General features: G+C 39.5%; 1 protein-coding gene across 2 annotated transcripts in view; it reads left to right on the top strand.

Moving 5' to 3' along the window:
• The window catches only part of LOC114666458 (cholesterol 24-hydroxylase-like), an 80,571-nt gene that overhangs the window by 29,494 nt on the left and 27,069 nt on the right, over positions 1-24,008 (top strand). For both annotated transcript variants that reach the window (XM_051920168.1, XM_028821335.2), the window contains exons 3-6: positions 1,486-1,567; positions 2,177-2,250; positions 13,158-13,244; positions 23,845-23,983. In XM_051920168.1, coding sequence (XP_051776128.1) covers positions 1,486-1,567; positions 2,177-2,250; positions 13,158-13,244; positions 23,845-23,983 — 382 coding nt within the window. The remainder of the gene's footprint in view (positions 1-1,485; positions 1,568-2,176; positions 2,251-13,157; positions 13,245-23,844; positions 23,984-24,008) is intronic.

Raw genomic sequence — 24,008 nt, 5'->3', positions numbered from 1 at the left:
TCACTCGCTCGCTTCTTATTGTTTCACTCCCTTCTCAATTGTTTAATGAATTTTTTGTTCTTCGCTGTTTGCGGCTCTTCCTTCATTTCTCCCTACTGCGTTCACAGTCTTTTCACGTGATTACGTGGGAGGCGTGATGACGTGACACTCAACTCCGCCTCCCAAGGCCATCGAGCTGCCGTCCATTACAGTATATTGTCAAAAAAGAGGTTCCAGTTGTGACCATTACGCGTTGAATTTCGAAATAAAACCTGCCTAACTTTTGTAAGTAAGCTGTAAGGAATCAGCCTGCCAAATTTCAGCCTTCCACCTACACGGGAAGTTGGAGAATTAGTGATGAGTGAGTCAGTCAGTCAGTCAGTCAGTGAGTCAGTGAGGGCTTTGCCTTTTATTAATTAGTATAGATGACAAAAAATACCTGGAAATAACAAGACAAGAACTGCAAATAGATAAGAAAGAACAAGACAAAATGGAAGCTGAAGTGCATGCTGCATACCTTCCCACATGCAAGCCTACTTGTACGGTGCAGAACACTTTATATAAAGATGCCCTGCTTTGGTACTGCTTTGATATACTGATTCCTGATTTGTGCCTAGATAGATAGATACTATTTAATACTGACTGATAGATTGATAGGAAACTACCTAATACTAATAGATAGATAGCTAGTGAGAAAGAAAAAACATTATTAACTGAAATGTAAGCTATAATAAGAATGTGCTCTACATTAACCGACAGTATAACATCAATCCTTTTATAAGCTGAGTAAAGATTCTTAAATTGTAACTGCCACATAGCCGTTGAAGTGTTGTAATCCTGATGGTGCAGAAGAATAGGGAAGTACATATTTTGCAAAGTGCTGTCTCTGTAAAACTAGCCATAGCTGAATTGCATAGCCTAATTTGGATGGGGAACCTGGGACTTTGGACATGCTGACTACCGTGTTCTTCTGCACGTACTGATTTATTGTGTCATCTTAAACTACTTGCAAACTCTGCGTGACCTCAAATTGAACTGACATACTTCCTCTTTTTGTTTAGCAAACAAACTGGTATAAAACTGAGCTAACTTCCTTTTTTGAGCAGGTTGTCTGATCTGACCTGTCAGTAGCAACTTGAGCTGGCAGGCGGGAAGCCTGCTTCCCCTCACCAAGAATAAAGAAATTGCTTTTTATTTTAAATTGGTGTTTTAGTCTCCCTTTGTTTTTCCGACTTCAGCGACTACACTAGACAGATAGATGAGATACTATTTAATACTGATAGATGGAACTTCATTTCTAGTGCTGCTAGGACAGGGTCCCACCTGCTTACAACCTTCAGTTAGCTTAAAGCGTGCTCATAGAAGTTATGCTAGACATACACATCTACTATACAAAAAATACATTTTCAAATCTACTTAATTTTGTATTCTCAATTGTAGTAGAAATTTGTAAAATTATATATACATCTATGTGATTCCTTTCACATTCAGGTTGTTATCTTTCAGGGCTGAAGAATATGGGCCAGTTGTACGAATGAATATGCTAAACCAGGTGTTTCTGATTGTGACCAGTCCAGAGGCAGTTAAGGTAAGCCTAGAAAATTTAAACCCATCAATTATTCTTTATTAAAGAAGGATTTTGCGCAGTAAATTTCTGCATATTAGTTTAGGAGGGTCAGGAAAGAAAATGAATTTGTAGTACTGTATATCATGATCAGACCATACTATTTTTATATATGGGAATGTGTAAAGTTTTTTTTAAATGTTTAGCAACATCATATAATAAAAAATATCACACAAAAATCAGAAAAAAGCTCCCGAAATAATGTTGATTTTCCCTTCTTATCCTAAGAGTAGCTCACTCTCAGCACCACTAATCAAAACCTCAGGGATGCCCTGATTCATAAACTTAGCATATCAGCAGGCCTCTCTGATCCACCATTGTTGTTTCTGATTTAACACTTGGTGACAGACACCCAGCTTTGATTATTTGGTTCTTGCTGCACCGTAGTGCTGTTTCCTGAAATCTGCTTATCTATTCATAGTTAAGTTTTTTCTTTTTTAATTTGGTAACTATTTATATTCTTCAAAAACAAATTCATAGCTAGAATGTGTTATTATAAATTCTATGAATTCCTGTTTCTGTTAAATTCATATTTTATTCAGTTTGTGTATAATGTTGTTCTCCTTTGTTTAGGAGCTTCTGATGTCACAGAAGTATACAAAGGAGCCAAACAGTTACAAGCTTCTGTTTTCTTTGTTCCGACAGAGGTAGGCATCACTAGTTTGTAGGAATGTCAGATAAATGTATATTTGTTGTGCGCTGCTTTAATTTAACATTTCAGTACTCAAAAGTCACCAGGTCAGACATATACAAGTTTTGAGAAGTGAATGATCTTGAGTTTTTGTCTGTTATAAACTAATTTTCAGTACTTTTTCTCCACTTTTTTGGTATTTGCTGCATTTCAGTGTTAAAATATTATGTTTCTTGTATATTCTTACTTAATTATTTTTATTCCAAGTTAATAGATTGTCATATCTTGTAATAATCTATCATCTTACGACATATGGAAGGATTTCTTTCACACTGTTACAAAATTATATTAAGTGTTTTCACTAAGTGTAAAATCATTGTTTTTACATTTATGTATGTTGTCACAAAATCAAAGAAACCACACAAAGTTTTGGGGCAACAATCCGTATTTTATTCCCTGGCTGCAAAATGGTTTAAAGGTTTGTACTGATGTGTACAGATTAGAGTCCAGAACAGAACTGAGGGTATAAACGAAAGGTGGCGGCTTTAAAGTTAAATATAGGAAGTGACATCAAAGGGGCAGGAACTGGAAGGGTCTTCATCTATAGGCTCGTACCCAGAAGTGACGTCCAAGGGGCCGGAACCAGGAATGACATCATCAGGGTCAGGTGGAATTTCCTGTGAACGGTCTATAGAAAAGCGAGAGAAAGAGTCAGTGCACTCCGCTACCTCCCGGTCTGGCTCGGAATTACTGTCATTCAAGCACTTTAGCTGCCTCCCATGTCCATGTGTGTGACAATGTATAACCAATTACACAAATGTCATAAACACAACCAAAACATATTGTAGATCAATATAAATCTAAAGGCTTTGTGCAGTGGTCTATGGCACTGATGTGTACTGTATATCTGTTAAGTGTCAGCCAGTAAATCAAGAGTGGTGTGTTAATAATCTGGATTCCTAGTCAAAGCTAATGAAATCACAGAAACAGAGAGTCACACCTCCAGCACACGACATAAAAAGTGTAATATTGTTGATTGTGAAACACAGGCAGTGTCTGTTTTCCACATAATAACCAAAAAGTTGCCAGACTCACTGCACATTCGTATCACATCAAGTTTTGAGCATTCTGCTGCATAAAGTAAGCTTTCAATATGTGTGACCAATTAGAAAGGTAACTGTTTTTTTTGCAGACTGTCACTAATGAGCGACACAATGTTCATACTTCCATGTTTTAATCTTATCAAAAAGATGCACAAACTAATTTTTGTAAGCAGGCTATTGTCCTTTTTAGCCAGAAGTGAAAACTGATTAGAAATCTGCTTATTAATAATTAGAGATTATTATAAAATCTTATATTCTACTGAGTTCAAAGAAGACAACACACAATCTAATGCATTTCTGGATACATTACAGACACCACAAATAGATGCTTTAAGTGCTGAGGAACTGGATAAACCTCTGATACTATCAGAATTACTAGATGCTATAAGTCACTTCAAAGCGGGAAATCAGCAGGCCCTGATGGTTACCCCGTAGAATTTTATAAGAAATTCTCCACTCAGCTAGCTCCCCTCTTATTGGCAACATTTACAGAAGCCAGAGACAATCAAATTCTACCTCAAACTTTTCGTCAAGCATTAATCACCGTCTTTCCTAAACAAAATAAGGACTTGTTACAATGTGCATCATACAGACCAATTTCACTCCTGAATAATGATGTTAAGATACTCTCAAAAATTATAGCTAGAAGGATGGAGAAACTGCTGCCCTCGGTAATATCACAGGATCAAACTGGATTTTTTAAATGCCAACACTTATCTTCCAATCTCCGACGCCTGTTTAATGTAATATATTCACCAACAAAGTCAAACACCCCAGAGATATTATTATCATTAAATGCAGAAAAAGCATTTGATATGATTGAATGGAACTACCTTTTCACTGCAGTGGAGAAATATGGGTTTGACCCGAATATTTGTGCATGGATCAAACTACTGTATACCAATCCAGAAGCTTCAGTTTGTATTAACAACATTCGTTCAGATTACTTTAAGCTAGAATGTGGCACCAGACAAGGATGCCCCTTGTCACCACTGCTGTTTACAATCGCCATTGAACCACTTGCGGTCCACTGTCGAAATTCTTATCAGATAAAGGGGATTATCAGAGAAGGACTGGAACAGAAAATTTCTCTACATGCAGATGATATGGTTTTATATATATTAGACCCAGAAAATACTGTGCCTGCAGTTTTAACAGCACTTACAGAATTTCAAAAGATATCTGGCCTCAGAATTAATCTGAATAAAAGTATACTCTTTCCAGTGAATTCACAAGCATATAATATTAGATTGGACACCCTACCTTTTACCATAGCAGATCAGCTTAAATACCTAGGGGTAAATGTCACAAGTAAACATAAAGCTCTTTATCAACAAAATTTTGCCGTCTGTATGGAAAAAATTAAGCAAGACTTGCATAGATGGTCAACCCTTCATGTCACTCTAGCCGGAAGAATTAACGTTGTTAAGATGAATATCCTTTCTAAACTTCTTTTTTTATTTCAAAACATTCCAATATATATCAATAAATCATTTTTTAAGCAATTAGATTCAACTATAACCTCATTTATTTGGAACTCAAAGCACTCATGTATCCGAAGAGCGACCCTACAAAGACCTCAGGCAGAAGGTGGCATGGCTTTATCTAATTTTCAGTTTTATTACTGGGTAGCAAACATACAAGCCATAAAAACCTGGACACAAATAAATGAACATGCACAGGCTTGGTCCACAATAGAAGTAAAATCCTGTAGTACTTCTTTATACTCCCTGCTCTGCGCTCCAATAAATGCAAGTTATCGCAAATATACTAATAACCCAATTGTGCTTTACTCACTCAGAATATGGAACCAATTTAGAAAGTAATTTAAGATGGAAAATCTTTTATCTGTGGCACCCCTGCAGGAAAACCACCTCTTTCAACCCTCGCAAACATATCCAGTTTTGAATACCTGGAAAAGATTTGGGATTAAATTGCTCAGAGATCTTTATATAGACAATATCTTTGCATCCTTTGAACAATTACGTTCCAAATTCAACCTCCCAGCTACACATTTCTTTCACTATCTTCAAATTAGAAACTTTGTTAAACAGAAACTGCCCGATTTTCCTCATCTCGTACCCTCCACCATGCTGAAAAAAATACTGCTCAATTTCGAGGAATTAGACACCATTTCCACATTATTTAAAATTTTATTAGAGTCCCTTCATTTCAAAGATCCAAGAGGACAATGGGAAAAAGATCTCTTAATCAATATATCAGAAAAGGAGTGGAAGGTAGCATTGCAGAGAATTCACTCGAGCTCCATATGCGCAAAGCATAGAATTATTCAACTTAAAATTATATATCGAGCTCATCTGTCTCGCTTAAAACTGTCCAAAATGTTTCCAGGGCAAGATCCAACCTGCGAACGCTGCAACCAAGCTCTTGCCTCACTGGGTCACATGTTTTGGGCCTGCACCAAACTAACATCATTTTGGACCAAAATTTTTAAGTGCCTTTCCGACAGCCTTGGTATCACAATCCCTCCTAACCCATTAACAGCTGTGTTCGGTGTTCTTCCAGACGGACTTGAAGTGGAGAAGGACAAGCAAACGGTGATTGCATTCACTACACTTTTGGCACGCAGACTTATTTTGTTAAACTGGAAGAATCCTAACTCTCCTCTGATAAGTCAGTGGGAAACCAATGTTTTATATTATTTGAAATTGGAAAAAATCTAATTCTCAGTTAGAGGATCTGTACAGAATTTTTTCAAAACCTGGCAGGATCTAATCAATAATATTTTAGAATAAGAAGAAATAATTATTTCCGCATTTCTTTCCCTTCTCCATTTTTTATTTACCTATATATATTTTTTCCTTTCTTTTGATTATTTTTGCCCTATTAAAAAGCCCTAAGTAATTCTCCTTTGGCCATGCTCTCCTTCTCAAGGGTGGGGTTTGATTTGTCTTCAATTCTTTTTTGGATAAATTGATCTATTTGTATGGAATGATTACAATAAAATTAATAAATAAAATTAAAAAAAAAAAAATAAATAAATCTGCTTATTGATATGCTTATTACAGAACAGCCAAGGCAGATGAGATGAGCCTGGAGAGTGAATATTAAATCCGGCCATTCTGGCACGTTCTGGCTTCTCAATTCTGTCTTATGTCAGAACTGACCTTCTATTGTTATAATGTGCACAGTAACCATGTACCCTTATAGACTCACATAAGACATTCAAAACAGAGGAAACTACTATATCAATCCAAAAAAGCTAATATCACATTATGTGACTTCTAGTCATGGGGTGTGTCAGACTTGCTGAATGAAGTTACTGATCTCATTGCCAGACCATGTCAGTTTGCATGGCTGAAAATCACAGAGCATGTCAAATTTAGCGAGTACATGATAACTTTTTTTTTGTTCTTTATTTCGCCTTATACAATTTCTTGCATTAGGAATTTGTTAGTTTTTGCATACCCCTTGGGGTCAGCGCACAGGGTCAGCCATTGTACAGCGCCTCTGGAGCAATTACAGGTTAAGGGCTTTGCTCACGGGCACAGCAGAGTAGGATCTCTTTTGGCAGTGACGGGGATTCGAACTGGCAACCTTCTGGATACCAGCACAGATCCTTAGCCTCAGAGCCACCACTCCAGCACAGTCGTGTTTGCCCCTTTTCCAGATAATGTGCTTCCTGACAAAGCCGGTGCTGTACAAAGGTTTGACAGATATGGCGAGTTCAGCTGAACTCCCTACCCCTTTCTTTCCTTTTTCCATTCCTTTGCGGTACGTAAAAAACATGAGATATCAAACAGACAAGGTTCTTTTGTGTTTGTGAGATCCATCCACTATCCTTGTTCCTCATCGCTGCATTATATGTATTGTACTTCCAGGTAAGCGTTCATTGGTTGTCGGCTCTCATGCACAAAGAACCTGCCTCTGTGACTAAAGACAAAATTAGCCTCCGATTTTATCACAGCAAGTCATGGACTATTTAGACAAAGTCACTGACTGCCTCCAAACTTTAAGATTAAATGAAGGCCATAACTGAAAATCGCTGAAAATGTCATGTAATGTGACATTGCTAAGCAAATGGATGCAAATGACTGTCTAATTCAATGTCAGTCCTGCATTTATCAAAAACCCTGAGTCAGTTGAAGAATGCAGAAGCTTGTCTGTTGAGTAATTTTGTAATCCTGATTGGCTTTAATAGCAACCATAGCTTGTCACCTTCCTCAGTCTTACCAACTGTAGACACTGCCTTCACAGTCAACACACAGAACTGACACAAAGTCATCTCCCAGTTTGGCATACGAAGGAAGAATTTGTCAACCAGTAGTAGCTTATAGGCCCAGTGTATTTATCACAGTTAGCTAGAGTCACACATTTAGCATTGGTAGCAAATTATCCTATGGGTTACAGTTGTAAGTGGACTAAAAACTCCATCTGAGCTAGACAGCTTAGATCAACACTCAGTTGGAACAAGATGGCATGGAATCAAACCTGTTAGGGTGTGGACAGGTTTGGGATGAAATATTGTAAGATAGGCAGGAGTGAGACTTAAAAATTAGTCCTAAAGTGAGGCCTCTGTGCTAGACTCCTGAAATTAATTCTTTGTCCATCCATGCATGCATCTACAGTGATCACAGTGAAGCAGTGATCACTTTTTTGCTTTGCACCCTGTCCCACCATAACCTGTTGTCTGTGTTGAAGAGTGAAAGTTTTAGATTCATCAAAAATTTCAGTCTCCCATTTTCGATGGATCTCAAATGTTTTAAGGTCTCTTGATATCAAAAACATCGCTATATCGATGATGGGTGTGTGTCTGTGTGTCACAGTTTCTTGAGGATGGAAAAATACCAAACTCGAAGGTTAAGCCTGTTATGGCAAAATGTGGCTTAGTTTTTGAGACAAATCATGCAGGAAAAAGAGGCAATCTAGAGCAGGGGTGTCAAACTCCTGGCCTGGAGGGCCGCAGTGGCAGCAGGTTTTCATTCTGACCCTTTTCCTAATCAGTGACCAGTTTTCACTGCTAATTAACTCCTTTTCCCTTCATTTTAATAGCCCTGTTTTTAAGGATTCAGTCCTCTGAATGTATTCCTTTCTTCATTAAATGACAGCCAAACAGAAATGAGATGTGGAACGAGCAGACTGATGACCAGCTAAGCTGGGATTTCAAACTCCAACCAGTCTCTTAATGAAAAGCTGATTCTTGCTGTTAATTAAACCCGTTATTTAATTCCATGGCTTGTTGCTGCTCTCATTCTGCCACAGCAGACATTTCCATAATTGTTGATTTTTCTGTTTTTTCTAAGAACACCGTCACAATGTTTTGGTGACCAGAGAGATCAACCCTACTTAGACCATCACCTTTCTTTATTTTCAGATATTGTGTGATGGGCACAGGGGAGCTGGTCATGTGTCTTTCACTTAAAAAATACCAAACTTATGCTTTAAGTTCTCTAATGTGCATGATCTCACTGTTCCAGTGAAGGTGCAAAATCTCTCAGTGTACAAGTTACATGCAAAAGGCAACCTTCCAAAGAGAACCCACAGGCAGGATGGGAGAATCTCAGGCCAGTCTTACTCCAGTTTTGCTTGCCTGCCAGATTTTGGTCGCCTGTTTTACTGAGCACTAATGTCACAGCTTGGCAAGTAGTATACAGTGGTTTTCCAGTAACTCCAGTGCTTAGGATGCCAAATAAATTTTTTTTTTTCTTTCATCGGGACCTTTATGTCATTTGGAGAGAGATTTTTCTTTGTTCCTGAACTTAGCATTCACTTGCCTTTTTAATGATGGGCGATTTCTTGCCATTTATATGGAGTTATATCCAAACATATGAAGATTCTTTAGGGTTTTCTTTGGGTAGAGACAGTGTGGTTGTTCACATGCACACAAATTTAAGGTGATTTGTTATTTATTAACAGGCCAGGAGTGGAGGATCTAGGAATATTTATTCATGTACAGGAAATTTTTATAAATCATTTATGAAATCTTTATGGAAATAATCATGCTGTATGCTCAGATTTAGGATCATTCCACACACATTTTTATAAATAAGGCCCCCAGTATCTTTGCAGGAAATCTATTCCCAGTAGCATTTTATCCAAGATTTTTATGCATTGCTAGTCACTTCTGGGTGGTCTCTGGCCATTTATGCGCATGCCCTGGAGGACTGCGGACCCTTTTGATCATAAATAATGTCCATGCCGCCATACTAATCTAAGTGGATTTTATTTCAAAGCAATGAAGCCTTGAATGATGTTGATAATGCTAAGCCCCCTGAAGTAAATGAGCCTTCAATCACAGTAGGTGCAGTGTATACTGTAAATCATCGTTCCTTTTGTTTCTGTATCCATGACTGAAAGCCACAACTTCATGTTTTCCCAGGCCTTGTGAAAACTGTCTTGATTTCAATCTGCTCCTGTGACAGGAAGATCTTGGTTTCAGATATTGGTTTGCAGTTTGCCTGTTCGTTTTCTTAACTTTGAATGCTGTAATACAAAGATTTAATTCAATACTGTTTGTCATTCAGTAATAGCAGTGTACATTTTTGTAATTTATTTCTGAGATTATAGAATTTAATTGTTAAAAGCATATTATTTGCAAACAAGCAAATATGTCTGTGTGATCCATCCATTATCCAACCCGCTATATCCTAACTACATGGTCACGGGGGTCTGCTGGAGCCAATCCCAGTCAACACAGGGCACAAGGCAGGAACCAATCCCGGGCAGGGTGCCAACCCACCGCAGGACACACACAAACACACCCACACACCAAGCACACACTAGGGCCAATTTAGAATCACCTAACCTGCATGTCTTTGGACTGTGGGAGGAAACCCACGCAGACACGGGGAGAACATGCAAACTCCCCACCACCGTGCCGCCCTTCAGTAATTCACCCTTTGGATAATCTGAGCAAGTCCTTTAGCAGTTGAGACCACAAGGAGGCACCAGAGAGCCCCAAATCACAGACCCAGCAATACAGTAATCCCTCCTCCATCGCGGGGGTTGCGTTCCAGAGCCACCCGCAAAATAAGAAAATCCGCGAAGTAGAAACCATATGTTTATATGGTTATTTTTATATTGTCATGCTTGGGTCACAGATTTGCGCAGAAACACAGGAGGTTGTAGAGAGACAGGAACGTTATTCAAACACTGCAAACAAACATTTGTCTCTTTTTCAAAAGTTTAAACTGTGCTCCATGACAAGACAGAGATGACAGTTCTGTCTCACAATTAAAAGAATGCAAACATATCTTCCTCTTCAAAGGAAACAGAGAGGAAAGCAAACAAATCAATAGGGCTGTTTGGCTTTTAAGTATGTGAAGCACCGCCGGTACAAAGCTGTTGAAGGCGGCAGCTCACACCCCCTCCGTCAGGAGCAGAGAGAGAGAGAGAGAGAGAGAAAAACAAAGTCAAAAATCAATACGTGCCCTTTGAGCTTTTAAGTATGCGAAGCACCGTGCAGCATGTCGCTTCACGAAGCAGCTGCACACAGAAGGTAGCAACGTGAAGATAATCTTTCAGCATTTTTAGACGAGCGTCCGTATCGTCTAGGTGTGCGAACAGCCCCCCTGCTCAATCCCCATACGTCAGGATCAGAGAAAGTCAGCGCAAGAGAGAGAAAGTAAGTTGGGTAGCTTCTCAGCCATCTGCCAATAGCGTCCCTTGTATGAAATCAACTGGGCAAACCAACTGAGGAAACATGTACCAGAAATTAAAAGACCCATTGTCCACAGAAATCCGCGAACCAGCAAAAAATCTGCGATATATATTTAAATATGCTTACATATAAAATCCGCGATAGAGTGAAGCCGCGAAAGGCGAAGCGCGATATAGCGAGGGATCACTGTACAGTAATCCCTCCTCCATCGCGGGGGTTGCGTTCCAGAGCCACCCGCGAAATAAGAAAATCCGCGAAGTAGAAACCATACGTTTATATGGTTATTTTTATATTGTCATGCTTGGGTCACAGATTTGCACAGAAACACAGGAGATTGTAGAGAGACAGGAACGTTATTCAAACACTGCAAACAAACATTTGTCTCTTTTTCAAAAGTTTAAACTGTGCTCCATGACAAGACAGAGATGACAGTTCAGTCTCACAATTAAAAGAATGCAAACATATCTTCCTCTTCAAAGGAGCAAACAAATCAATAGGGCTGTTTGGCTTTTAAGTATGCGAAGCACCGCCGGTACAAAGCTGTTGAAGGCGGCAGCTCACACCCCCTCCGTCAGGAGCAGAGAGGGAGAGAGAGAGAGACAGATAAAAAAATCAATACGTGCCCTTCGTGCTTTTAAGTATGCGAAGCACCGTTCAGCATGTCACTCATGAAGCAGCTGCACAGAAGATAATCTTTCAGCATTTTTAGACGAGCGTCCGTATCGTCTAGGTGTGCGAACAGCCCCCCTGCTCACACCCCCTATGTCAGGATCAGAAAAAGTCAGCGCAAGAGAGAAAGAGAGAAAGTAAGTTGGGTAGCTTCTCAGCCATCTGCCAATAGCGTCCCTTGTATGAAATCAACTGGGCAAACCAACTGAGGAAGCATGTACCAGAAATTAAAAGACCCATTGTCCGCAGAAATCCGCGAATCAGCAAAAAATCCGCGATATATATAAAAATATGCTTACATATAAAATCCGCGATAGAGTGAAGCCGCGAAAGTCGAAGCGTGATATAGCGAGGGATCACTGTACACCACAAATTAGTAGGATAAAATGAAGGCTTTTTATTCTCTCCCAAGACACTTTCCACAATCCTCTCCTGACGTAAGCCACAATAATACAATAAATGAATAATAAATCACCAGTTCTTCCTCCTTTTCTCCTCCGTTGAGTGTTGCCTGCTGCCTCCCAACTCTGATTCGTTCATGTTTGGCAGCAGGGCTTCCTTTTATGCCAGACCCGGGGGTGTTTTCAGTGCCACATCATATCCTCTAGGAAACATTTCTGGGCCATAAGAAAAGTAGGGAGGTCCTCCCCTGTCAGTGTTCTCTATCGATACATAGGGATCCTAAGGAGGAGGAGGCCAATACGTTGTCATCGCCGCTCTGGCCTCCCGTCTGGGTAATGTATATTTCCCTGTCTCACCTGGGATGTGTGTTCTCCTCCTTCACAGTGCAGTGTACATTCTACTTAATTAGTTGTACAGTCTTATGTAAAAACCAAACTGTGATTTCAGTCAAGCCTTTACCATTTCATTTGATCACGCTGACATTTTATATGAGTGGACATAAATGTTATTTGTTTTGGTTTGCTCCCTCTGGTATTATTTCCTTGAACAACTCGGCAAATGTTCTAAAGGGTTTTTTGAAGCTTATTCATGGAAGTGCACCTTATTAAAAAAAGAATTGATATATTCCGAATATACTGTATATGCTCACTAAAACAGGAAATTGTGCAGTTTAATAGGATGATCTACCAATTAAATAGAAATTGTTCGATCTAAGGTAGAAGAAATTCCACATGAATATCAGAAAAGTCATCTTCCTCTGGCGGGGAAAGTACAGTGGTGCTGTCTGCCCTTTGATGTGGCAAACAAACGCAATGAGACCCCTATGCTTGAACTGTAATATGCCATGAAGTGGAGCACAAATGGCTTATATAGGTTGGCCCTGAAAGCCATTTTTGCCATCCATATAAAGTACAGAGCCGTAATGGTGTGGTCCATGCAGACAGATGATGGCCTTTAATGTACGGCTGTAGAGAGGCTCAACATTCTTACACCAGACTGTATGTCTTATCTAGGCTGAAAAGCTCCCCTGTCTACTAGATAACACAAAACAGATTAATATATATATACTTTTCAAAGTCTTTCTTAATTCTTGCTGAGAATTTAACAATGCTTTCTTTCTTTACAAAGATTTTTTGGACTTGGACTTGTGACTGACATAAACCATGATCGCTGGTACCATCAGCGTAGAATTATGGATCCAGCTTTCAGCCGAACGTAAGTACTGATTTTTATGACCTTTGATGTTAGTGTTTCTGATTGATAGAATTCAAAATGACAAAATATTTCACTTTGGAGCATGTAAAGTGAAGTATATTACACCTGGTTTTCACATACTTTAGCTGCTTTAAATGAACTAATTAGGAAAACTTCAGAGCCTTCACCCGCAGTTAAAGGCATGCCTTATGTGAGAGAGACTTCTTAAAAATAGTAAAGGCTACCTAAATTGTCCTGTAAGAATGGACGTCGCATTTAAGGTACATTTTACGAGGGACGTTCAAAAAGTTTCCACACCTTTTTTTAACTCTATTTATTAAGAAATCCAAAAACAAATGACATCACTTTTCTACATAGTCACCTTCGTTTGCGATGCAATTTTTCCAGCGTCATACCAACTTTTTAATGCCCAATTACTATTCTTCCCGCCTTCACCGTTTCTAACCAAAATATAAAAGTGCAGAAACTTTTTAAACGTCCCTCGTATTACTGTGCACCTTTTGGAAAAGCAAGACACAAAGTGAAGAATGTTTTTAAAACGAACATACATATGCAGCGATTTATAATCCATATTACTAACCGAGATTGGTAAACCGGATATGGACGCAGGAGACATAGTGCGCAGGCGCCACACAAAGCCCCCATCCCCAGAGTGAAACGGGAGAGACTACGAACAGTCTGACATGCCGCAAGCGGGATAAAGCGAGGTCAGAAATAAAAGACAGAGTAGGAAACAAAGTAAAACGTCATAAAGAAGTTAAAGAATGTGGCCAAACACATGGAGAGCAGGTTACAGATGATGAAAACTGGAATACAACAGCTTCAAAAAACCACGAAACACATGCACAGCGAGATACAGAATATAAAGGCTGAAAAAATGACAATTAAACGTCCACACCACACAGCGGAGGCAGACCCAGAAGGTGCAGGCGCCTACATCGCGCGTCGAAAGGCGCGGGAAAGTACAAAAGGCAAAGGCGCCTACACAGCATGGTAAAACCCGACATAATACGGAAGGCGCAGGCGTTGCCGCCATATTGTGAGTGGCACTACTGCGTAGTGAAGGCGCAGGCGTCACTGCCATATTGTGCGTGGCACTACTGCGGAGTGAAGTTAGGAATAATGTGCTGCTTGGGATCGTACAAAACGCCGAACGCGACCCACCGTCTGAAACTGCGGAGGCAAAGCAGGCACAGGTTCAAACCGAACGAGCTCGAGTGACGGATATACACCTACAACGCGCGTCTCAAACCGCAGAAGCAGGGCAAGCACGGGTTCAAAACAACGCAAGCTCCTACAACGCGCGTCTGAAACTACGGCTGCCCAGCGGGCACGGGTTCAAAACGGCGGGGGTAGGCGAGTGAAGCGAGCAGGGGGCGAAGCCCCCTTGTAAATGTTTAGAATGAATGAACATCTGATTCTGATCTGTTTCTGATTCTGAGCTAAGAGGAGTAAACATGGCTTAACATTTCATTTTCATACAGAATTACTGTCTTAAATGTAAGCATTACATTTCTGTATCCCAAAAAACTATGCTTTGTCTTTTTTATGATATAATGGTCCGTGTAATGAAGGTTATGTATAGTGGAACTCTTGTAAAAGGTGATTTGTGAATTTTGGATAATAATTATTTGTAGCCCTTCTCTGACTTTGGGAGTTTTCATTAGGTTTAGGAGTTTTCAGTCGGCTTAAGTGGTATTCAGTTTAGGCTCCTAGTATCACTTTGTATAAATGCCAGGTTACATGCTAATATTAGGACCTCATTATATATATCAAGGTCAAAATGTATAAAGTTTAATAAATCTGTATATTGATTAGTGTTCTTCCTCGTCTTTTGGTGGCTCCCGTTAGGGCTCGCCACAGCGGATCATCTTCTTCCATATCTTTCTGTCCTCTGCATCTTGTTCTGATACACCCATCACCTGCATGTCCTCTCTGTATTGATTAGTGTTGATCAGTGAAATTTGCTGTGTTCGCTAGTAACCTTGTTTGCCAATTTTTTTCCCCCTGAAAATTCGCCGTGCAGCCAGCTTAGGCAATCTTTTTTTTTTCCCCTGAGCCCCATGATGATTTGTGAGGCCAGCATGATATCACAGAGCTGTAGTGGCCAATGTTGGGTGGGATAGGCCCCTGAAGAGATAATCCTCCTCCCTTGCATCATAGATTCATAGTCAGCAAGCTACAGAACAGAGAATAGAAGTGAACACCCAGGGGTGGCCAGTGTGCAGTTCTTCTTCTTCTTTTTCTTCTTCTTCTTCCATGCCCTCCATTACTCTTGTTAGCGCAGAGTGCGAGTCCTTCATCACCCAGATGCTGGAGCATAAGCGGCCCCTCTCGTACAAATCCAGCATCAAAATGGGTACCTGGTAAAGTCATTGGCGCTGCAACTTCTACTGTTTCGGCTGGTGGATTCGGCAAGTCCTGGATCAGTGGAGATTTCCTGCTCCTTACTGCCTATTCCAGGGACTAGAGCAGTCCCTTGTATGCTATTCTCAGTTTTCTCCCACTGGTTTTCTGTAGCTCTTATGTGGCAAGCCTCACACTGAATTCATGATTTCTGCTTCTGGAAATTTTCCTGCTCCTCTTGTTTTCTATCAATTTTAGTTCTGATATTAAATTCTATCATTATTATCACTGATGTACTGTATCTTGTTTTTGCCAAGCTTCAGTGAATTCATGTTCCCTGCTCCTGTGCTACTGTCTGCAAGAAATTTTACTGTTCTGATATTTAATTCTGTTAATTGTTGCATATCTGGTCCAGAGGCAAAACTCAAACTTTATTCATTTTCAAAGGTCCGTTTGTGTCTTCCTGAAATTAAAAGAATTCAAAGGCTTCCTGTAGAGAGCTGATTCCCTGCAGAGGTGCTGGGCTACATGACACACGAGGCAAGCATCTCACACAGGTTAAGCCAAGTGCATCACGCAGTCAAACACTTATAAAGGTTTTTATTACCTTGAGATATGAGACTTGAGTGTAACCACAACTGATCCAGCATTTCTCTGAACTCTGTCTGAGTGAAAGTGAGTTTTCTCTGTAACCAAGCCGGCTCAAGAAAACGACGATGCAGCCTGATTTGTGACATAACGTTATCTCAGTGAGGCACAGCAGCACATTGGTTAGCATGGCTACAACACAGCTCAGGTCACTGCTTGGCCATAGTAATTAGTCCAGCATAATTGGCAGACTCTTCCTTAGCCCTCAGGGACACTTAAATGACCACTGCACAATTATAATCCATTAGTCCAGTTTCTCCTACTCGACTGACTTCAATGCATTTCTAAGATTTGGCCAAAATTCCCAAACCATTCTGTCTTTTCACCAAACTCGAGGCGAGGTAAATTCAGCAGAGTTTTGCCTATCACTCATGTTGTTGTAACAGTGAACATACCTGTGCTGAACTCACTCCATCCCATTAAGAAAGGAAGAAGATCACTAGGAGGTAACACAGAGGTTTTGGACAAGGACATCAAGGATATGGCAGGATCAAAGCTGAAGACAGGAACCAGGAAAGCAAGCAAGTACCAACTGAAGCTAGAGACAGTGATGTTAAACAGAAGTTGTGGTCAAAGCCAGAGGTTTAATTATACTGTAATTTATTAAGTAATTTATTTTTTTAAGCTGTATGCCTCCATTTTATATAGGCAGGCAATGATGACACACTACAGCATGTGATCTCTGTATCACGTGGCCTGCAACAGGTATAGTGACTATAAATGATATGGCCCAGAACATAAAATGTTTGTCCCAAAATTGAGATGACTATGCAAAAAATATGACTCAAAATGGTGTCATCACAATAACAACAAAGTATTTCAAAAAGTGCAAAAAGTGTTCATGAGTGAGGGAAGAATGAAGCGGGAGATCGACAGGCAGATCGGTGCGGCATCTGCAGTGATGCGGGCTCTGCATTGGTCTGTCGTGGTGAAAAAGGAGGTGAGCTGTAAGGCAAAGCTCTCAATTTACCAGTTGATCTACATTGCTACCCTCACCTATGGTCATGAGCTATGGGTAGTGACTGAAAGAACGAGATCGGAATACAAGCAACTGAAATGAGTTTCCTCCGCAGGGTGTCTGGGCTTTCCCTTAAAGTTAGGGTGAGAAGCTCGGTGATCCGGGAGGAGCTCAGAGTAGAGCCGCTGCTCCTCCGCACTGAGAGGAGTCAAATGAGGTGGCTTGGGCATCTGATTAGGATGCCTCCTGGGTGCCTCCCTGGCGAGGTGTTCTGGGCTCATCTAACCGGGAGGAGGCCCCGGAGAAGATCCAGGACAGGCTGGAGGGACTATGTCTCTCGGCTGGCCTGGGAACGCCTCGGGATTCCCCCGGAAGAGCTAGTAGAAGTGTCTGGGGAGAGGGAAGTCTAGGCATCTCTGCTCAAGCTGCTGCCCCCGCGACCCAATCTCGGATAAGCAGAAGAGGATGGATGGATGGCAAAAAAAAATTTCATTCACACAAACATCACAAAAATGAGAACTAGAAGTTAATAAATAAAGTCACTCAAGACGGGTATGATTGTTAAATAGCTCATGTGGTTGATAATCCGTTACCATTTCAGATGGGGTAACTATGGGGTTATACCACCTGAAGAGTCACCCATCGATCCATTCCAGATTTCCCAGCTACTTTAGGTTTGGTGATTTTTTTAATCCTATACCTTACTAAAAACATAGATTTTGTTTGTGCCAGCCTCTAATGCAGTGGCATGTTGTGCTGAAATTCTTCAAATATGAAAGGCAGAAGTTTCAACGTAAAGCAGTATTTCAGATAAGGAAACAAATGATTTTAGGTGAGGAAGACATTTTGTGGTCAGGTAGTAATACTCACTAATCATGGAGACAACCTGCATGGTCTTCAGCACAGACAAGTAAGAATTTCACTGTACTCTGTGCATGTGACAGTGCTGACAGTATAAACCTATAATACTTTTGCTATTTCTTTTTTTATCCATTTTGAGTTTGTTGTTTATTTCAGTCTTCCACACAACATACATTTGGTTTTTCTATATTTAACTTGTATTTGAGCAGCTCCTTTTTGCATTATGTTCAGGACCTGAAATTTCTCCACCTTAAATATTCTTATTCTGTTGAATGGTGTTAGCCTTTGTTTTTATGCCTCAGTCAAACCATGAGGTTGATAAAGGGATATCTTTGCCTAACCCAGGGGTGGGCAGATTCAGTCCTGGAGGGCCGCAGTGGCTACAGGTTTTTGTTCTAACTCAATTGCTTAATAAGAAGCATTTATTGCTCAAGTAACACTTCTGCTTCACTTTAGTCATCTTGCTTGTTAAGATTTTGAACCCTTATTGCTTATTTTAGTCTTAAACAGCTGTAGTCTCGGTTTTTAATTGCTCCTTATTAGCAATAAGATGCAAATTACAAAAGAAACCAGCATTTCTCCATTTAGCTTGTTTCCATTTGCACCTGTGTGTATTTATCATGCATTGTTGGGTTTAATTAAATACTTGGAAGGAAAGTGAAGAGAAAAAAGTGAAGCACTGAGAATAACTCGCCTGTTTTAGACTTCAAATCATTTGGATGATATCCTTAGAAAGGAAAAAAAATCCAGGATATGAGAATGACCTGACATGGCAGAGTTAAACTAGCAAGCCATGAAATTACATAATTGACAAGGATTGTATTTTAATTAAGCAACTGGGTTGGAACAAAAACCTGCAACCCCTGTGGCCCTCCAGGACTGAATCTGCCCACCCCTGGCCTAACCCCACGCTCAACTAGGATTAGCCCCATTAATGTGTTAGTAATTCTTATCTTACTTATCGTCAGGCAGCTCGTAAAATTACTTAGAAACACATTCCACATGTGCTGTCTATCAAAAGCTTTTTTCAACATCAAAATTCACAATTGATAACTCCCAATGGCTTTCTGTGGTAACATTTATGGCATTTTTAAGCAATCATAAATTATCTGTTGCCTCCTTTCCAGGAATTGCACAATTTTGACTTCCATCTCTGACATTTTTTTTACTCCTACCAGCTAATGCTTCAGCTACTAGATTATAATGAGCGGAGTTAATGACCACCGTTTTTAAATTTATCTTTGTTTCTTTTTAGGAATCAGTATTCATCCACCCATCCATTATCCAAACCCATTTAATCCACGTCCTCATTCATGAAGAGCCAGAGCCAATCCTGGCAGGACGAAACTCGAGGCAGGAAAGAGACAGGCCGTCACAGGGCATACACACTCACACATGCGTGTGACCACCCACGCTCAATAAATTTTCTCTTTTTTAGTGCTTCTCAGTAGTGTGTAGTGTCCATTTTGATGCTCCTTGGTTGTTCTTCTTTCTTCTTCTTTCCACTTTCTTTTGAAGAAAAAGCTAATCCTGCAATTTTCATTTCCTAGAGAAATACACATCTCTTCTATGCCAGCTATGCTTAGGTTTCCAGTAACACTTAATGTGTGTTTAAATGAAGGCTGTCAAAGTTAATGAATGCAAATAATTTCAAAAGTATTTCTTTTTTATTTTAATCTAATTTAGTGCATATGTTCTTCTGTAGTGCTTACCACGTACTGTAGACTTGTCTGTTACAGCCAGCTTAGAAGGAACAAAGTGTTTGATTTTAGCTTTCAGTTTAAAACTCTCCAAGATAGACAAAATAACAATGTCAATATTTGTAAACTTAGTGCTTGGAAAATTAATTATCATAGAATTGATATCTCCTAAAATGAAAACATGCCACTGTAAAAAAGTAATGTTTAGTCACCAAAATCCATACCAGACTACAATCCATGAATATACAACTGGGTCCATGTCTATGAATCAAAGAAAATCTAAAACATTAACTGTTGGTATTGAAAAATGGACTGCAACAGACTGCTGGCCTCTAACTATAGTTGAAGAGAAAGGGCTGTGAGGTGTCATTCAGATAGTGAATTCTGACAATAGTGATGGGCATCTGATTGGCTCTACTGATTTGCTTTTTTCAGACTATGCAATTATGTGAATCGATTCATTTGATTTGTTTGATTCATCAGCAATAAAAACCTATACAGTGGAACCTCGGGTCACAACCGTAATTCATTCCAAAACTCTGGTCGCAACCCGATTTGGTTGTGACCCGAAGTAATTTCCCCCATAGGATTGTATGCAAATACAATTAATCCGTTCTGGACCGTATGAGCTGTATGTACAGTTAGGTCCATAAATATTTGGACAGAGACAACTTTTTTCTAATTTTGGTTCTGTACATCACCACAATGAATTTTAAATGAAACAACTCAGATGCAGTTGAAGTGCAGACTTTCAGCTTTAATTCAGTGGGGTGAACAAAACGATTGCATAAAAATGTGAGGCAACTAAAGCATTTTTTTAACACAATCCCTTCATTTCAGGGGCTCAAAAGTAATTGGACAATTGACTCAAAGGCTATTTCATGGGCAGGTGTAGGCAAGTCCGTCGTTATGTCATTATCAATTAAGCAGATAAAAGGCCTGGAGTTGATTTGAGGTGTGGTGCTTGCATGTGGAAGATTTTGCTGTGAACAGACAACATGTGGTCATAGGAGCTCTCCATGCAGGTGAAAGAAGCCATCCTTAAGCTGCGAAAACAGAAAAAACCCATCCGAGAAATTTCTACAATATTACGAGTGGCAAAATCTACAGTTTGGTACATCCTGAGAAAGAAAGCAAGCACTGGTGAACTCAGCAACGCAAAAAGACCTGGATGTCCACGGAAGACAACAGTGGTGGATGATCACAGAATCATTTCCATGGTGAAGAGAAACCCCTTCACAACAGCCAACCAAGTGAACAACACTCTCCAGGGGGTAGGTGTATCGATATCCAAGTCTACCATAAAGAGAAGACTGCATGAAAGTAAATACAGAGGGTGCACTGCAAGATGCGAGCCACTCATAAGCCTCAAGAATAGAAAGGCTAGATTGGACTTTGCTAAAGAACATCTAAAAAAGCCAGCACAGTTCTGGAAAAACATTCTTTGGACAGATGAAACCAAGATCAACCTCTACCAGAATGATGGCAAGAAAAAAGTATGGAGAAGGCGTGGAACAGCTCATTATCCAAAGCATAGCACATCATCTGTAAAACATGGTGGATGCAGTGTGATGGCTTGGGCATGCATGGCTGCCAGTGGCACTGGGACACTAGTGTTTATTGATGATGTGACACAGGACAGAAGCAGCCGAATGAATTCTGAGGTGTTCAGAGACTACTGTCTGCTCAAATCCAGCTAAATGCAGCCAAATTGATTGGGCAGCGATTCATGATACAGATGGACAATGACCCAAAACATATAGCCAAAGCAACCCAGGAGTTTATTAAAGCAAAGAAGTAGAAAATTCTTGAATGGCCAAGTCAGTCACCTGATCTTAACCCAATTGAGCATGCATTTCACTTGTTGAAGACTAATCTTCGGACAGAAAGGCCCACAGACAAACAGCAACTGAAAGCCGCTGCAGTAAAGGCCTGGCAGAGCTTTAAAAAGGAGGAAACCCAGCATCTGGTGATGTCCATGAGTTCAAGACTTCAGGCTGTCATTGCCAGCAAAGGTTTTTCAACCAAGTATTAGAAATGAACATCTTATTTCCAGTTCTTTAATTTGTCCAATTACTTCTGAGCCCCTGAAATGAAGGGATTGTGTTCAAAAAATGCTTTAGTTGTCTCACATTTTTATGCAATCGTTTTGTTCACCCCACTGAATTAAAGCTGAAAGTCTGCACTTCAACTGCATCTGAGTTGTTTCATTTACAATTCATTGTGGTAATGTACAGAACCAAAATGAGAAAAAAGTTGTCTCTGTCCAAATATTTATGGACCTAACTGTAAATATATATATTTTTAAAGATTTTTAAGCACAAAAATAGTTAATTATACCATAGAATGCACAGTGTAATAGTAAACAAAATGTTTACTTACTTCTTCTGTAATGTTTACTTCTTCTGCTTGGGCTCCCGCTCCCTCTCTCTCTCTCTCACTCGCTCGCTGCACAGGGAGAGACTGAACACATGCGGAAATCATCGGCGCGTACGAACCGGAAGGGAAGCTGGCTTGTTCGTCACCCGAGTGTGTGGTCGTGAACAGATGCAAAAGTTTGGCGAACTTTTTGGTCGTAACCCGATTTGTACATGGTCCGAGATGTTCGTGACCCGAGGTTACACTGTACTTTTTTTGGGGGGTGGGGGTCTTCTTGAATGAATTGAAAATACATTTTCATATATTTATAATATTTAATTTTAAAATTATATGTTAAACATGCTTCCAATTCACATCATATATTACTAACCTCTTTGAAAGCATTAAACATGACAATGTAGTAGAAATGTATAATTAAGACACCTGGTTCAAGATTGATAGGTAAACAAGAATTGTGCAACTTGTTCTTGGGTTATAATTCAGTGATTCACTTCAGGAATTTAATGTTCAAGAATCACGTGACTCATTCTGTGGTAATATTCAGTTTACAAATCAAATGAACGAGAATCGTGCAACATGTTTGCAAATCAAAAAATGAGAATTGTGTTACTCTTTCATGGGTAATGATTCAGTTTAAACTCAAAACAATTGGTGAATAATATATGCTCAGTGCATTCAATGAGCTGTAAAAAGTGTATTCTAAAGCAAATTTGGAGGCAAAATGTTAGAACTAAATTAATATTTTTATATAAGTTTCAGTTTTGTGTGACCAATTTGTTAAATATACAAAGAGACATTAACATATTAAATATTATGTTTATACATTCTGTGTAAAGCAGTTCCTATAATAAATTGTGCAAAACAATTAAAACATTCTAATGTAAATGTGTTGTTACTGTATTGTGCTTGTGTGATAGACAAGAGAATGGTCAATGATAGAGTCTTCTTTCGTTGATAATGTCCTAACTAGAAAGAAACATAATTAAACTGAACGAAAATCACAAACTAGACAGACTGTACTTGCACATGCACTTTAAATATCTAAACAAAAGAGGCTGATGGCATGCATTTTAGCACTCCTGTTCTACTGAATCCATTTGTTTGTCCTTGTAAATCCATTCCTATGACTCATTAAAATTAGTCACTCAAAAAGAACAAATCATTCGTGAATCACCCATCATTATCTTGACAATTCTTACATGTTACCTTCATGTAGGACAATTTTGTTATGTATTGATGATTTATATGAAAGCCACAAGTTGTCAAAATTTGAGTAGCTAAGAAGTTGAAAGGCAGTGACATCGCAGAGCAACCAAAATCATATCAGGTAACATTCGAGCAATCAAGACTAATTGAATGAAATTTGCTATTAATTGCTATTAAAAAATGTAATCATTTGACATCTCTATCTTAAATTCACCGACTGACAAGTTCTACACCGGCGATTCCAAAATGGCATCATGTGTGTGTGCATGTACCAAGTGACAGATTAGCGCCTTATCTAGTCCTTGATCCTCTCTTGCCCAGAGTGCCTTCGGGGTAATGTCCTGCCCTCCACTGCCCCAAATCGGATTGAATGAGTTTGAAAATGTTAACTTAAGTTACATTTTGTCTGTCTTTTAGTAACTGTGTTGTCTGTGTTTAAGAACTTGTCTTGTCTCTTTTAGGTAGTATTTTAGTGTTTACACTTTTGTCTATCTCTGAACAGGTACCTGAAGGACCTAATGTATATTTTCAATGACAAATCGGAAAGAATGATGGAAAAACTGGAGGAAGTAGCAGATGGACAAACTCCTGTTCACATGGCACATTTGATCAATTGTGTTACTCTTGACGTAATTTGTACTGTAAGCAGGCTCAGTTTTAAAATTT

The sequence above is a fragment of the Erpetoichthys calabaricus genome, chromosome 16, assembly GCF_900747795.2.
Source record: "Erpetoichthys calabaricus chromosome 16, fErpCal1.3, whole genome shotgun sequence".
NCBI lineage: Eukaryota > Metazoa > Chordata > Cladistia > Polypteriformes > Polypteridae > Erpetoichthys > Erpetoichthys calabaricus.
Note: the sequence above shows the minus strand (reverse complement) of the source record. Positions and strands in the feature narration are given on the sequence as shown.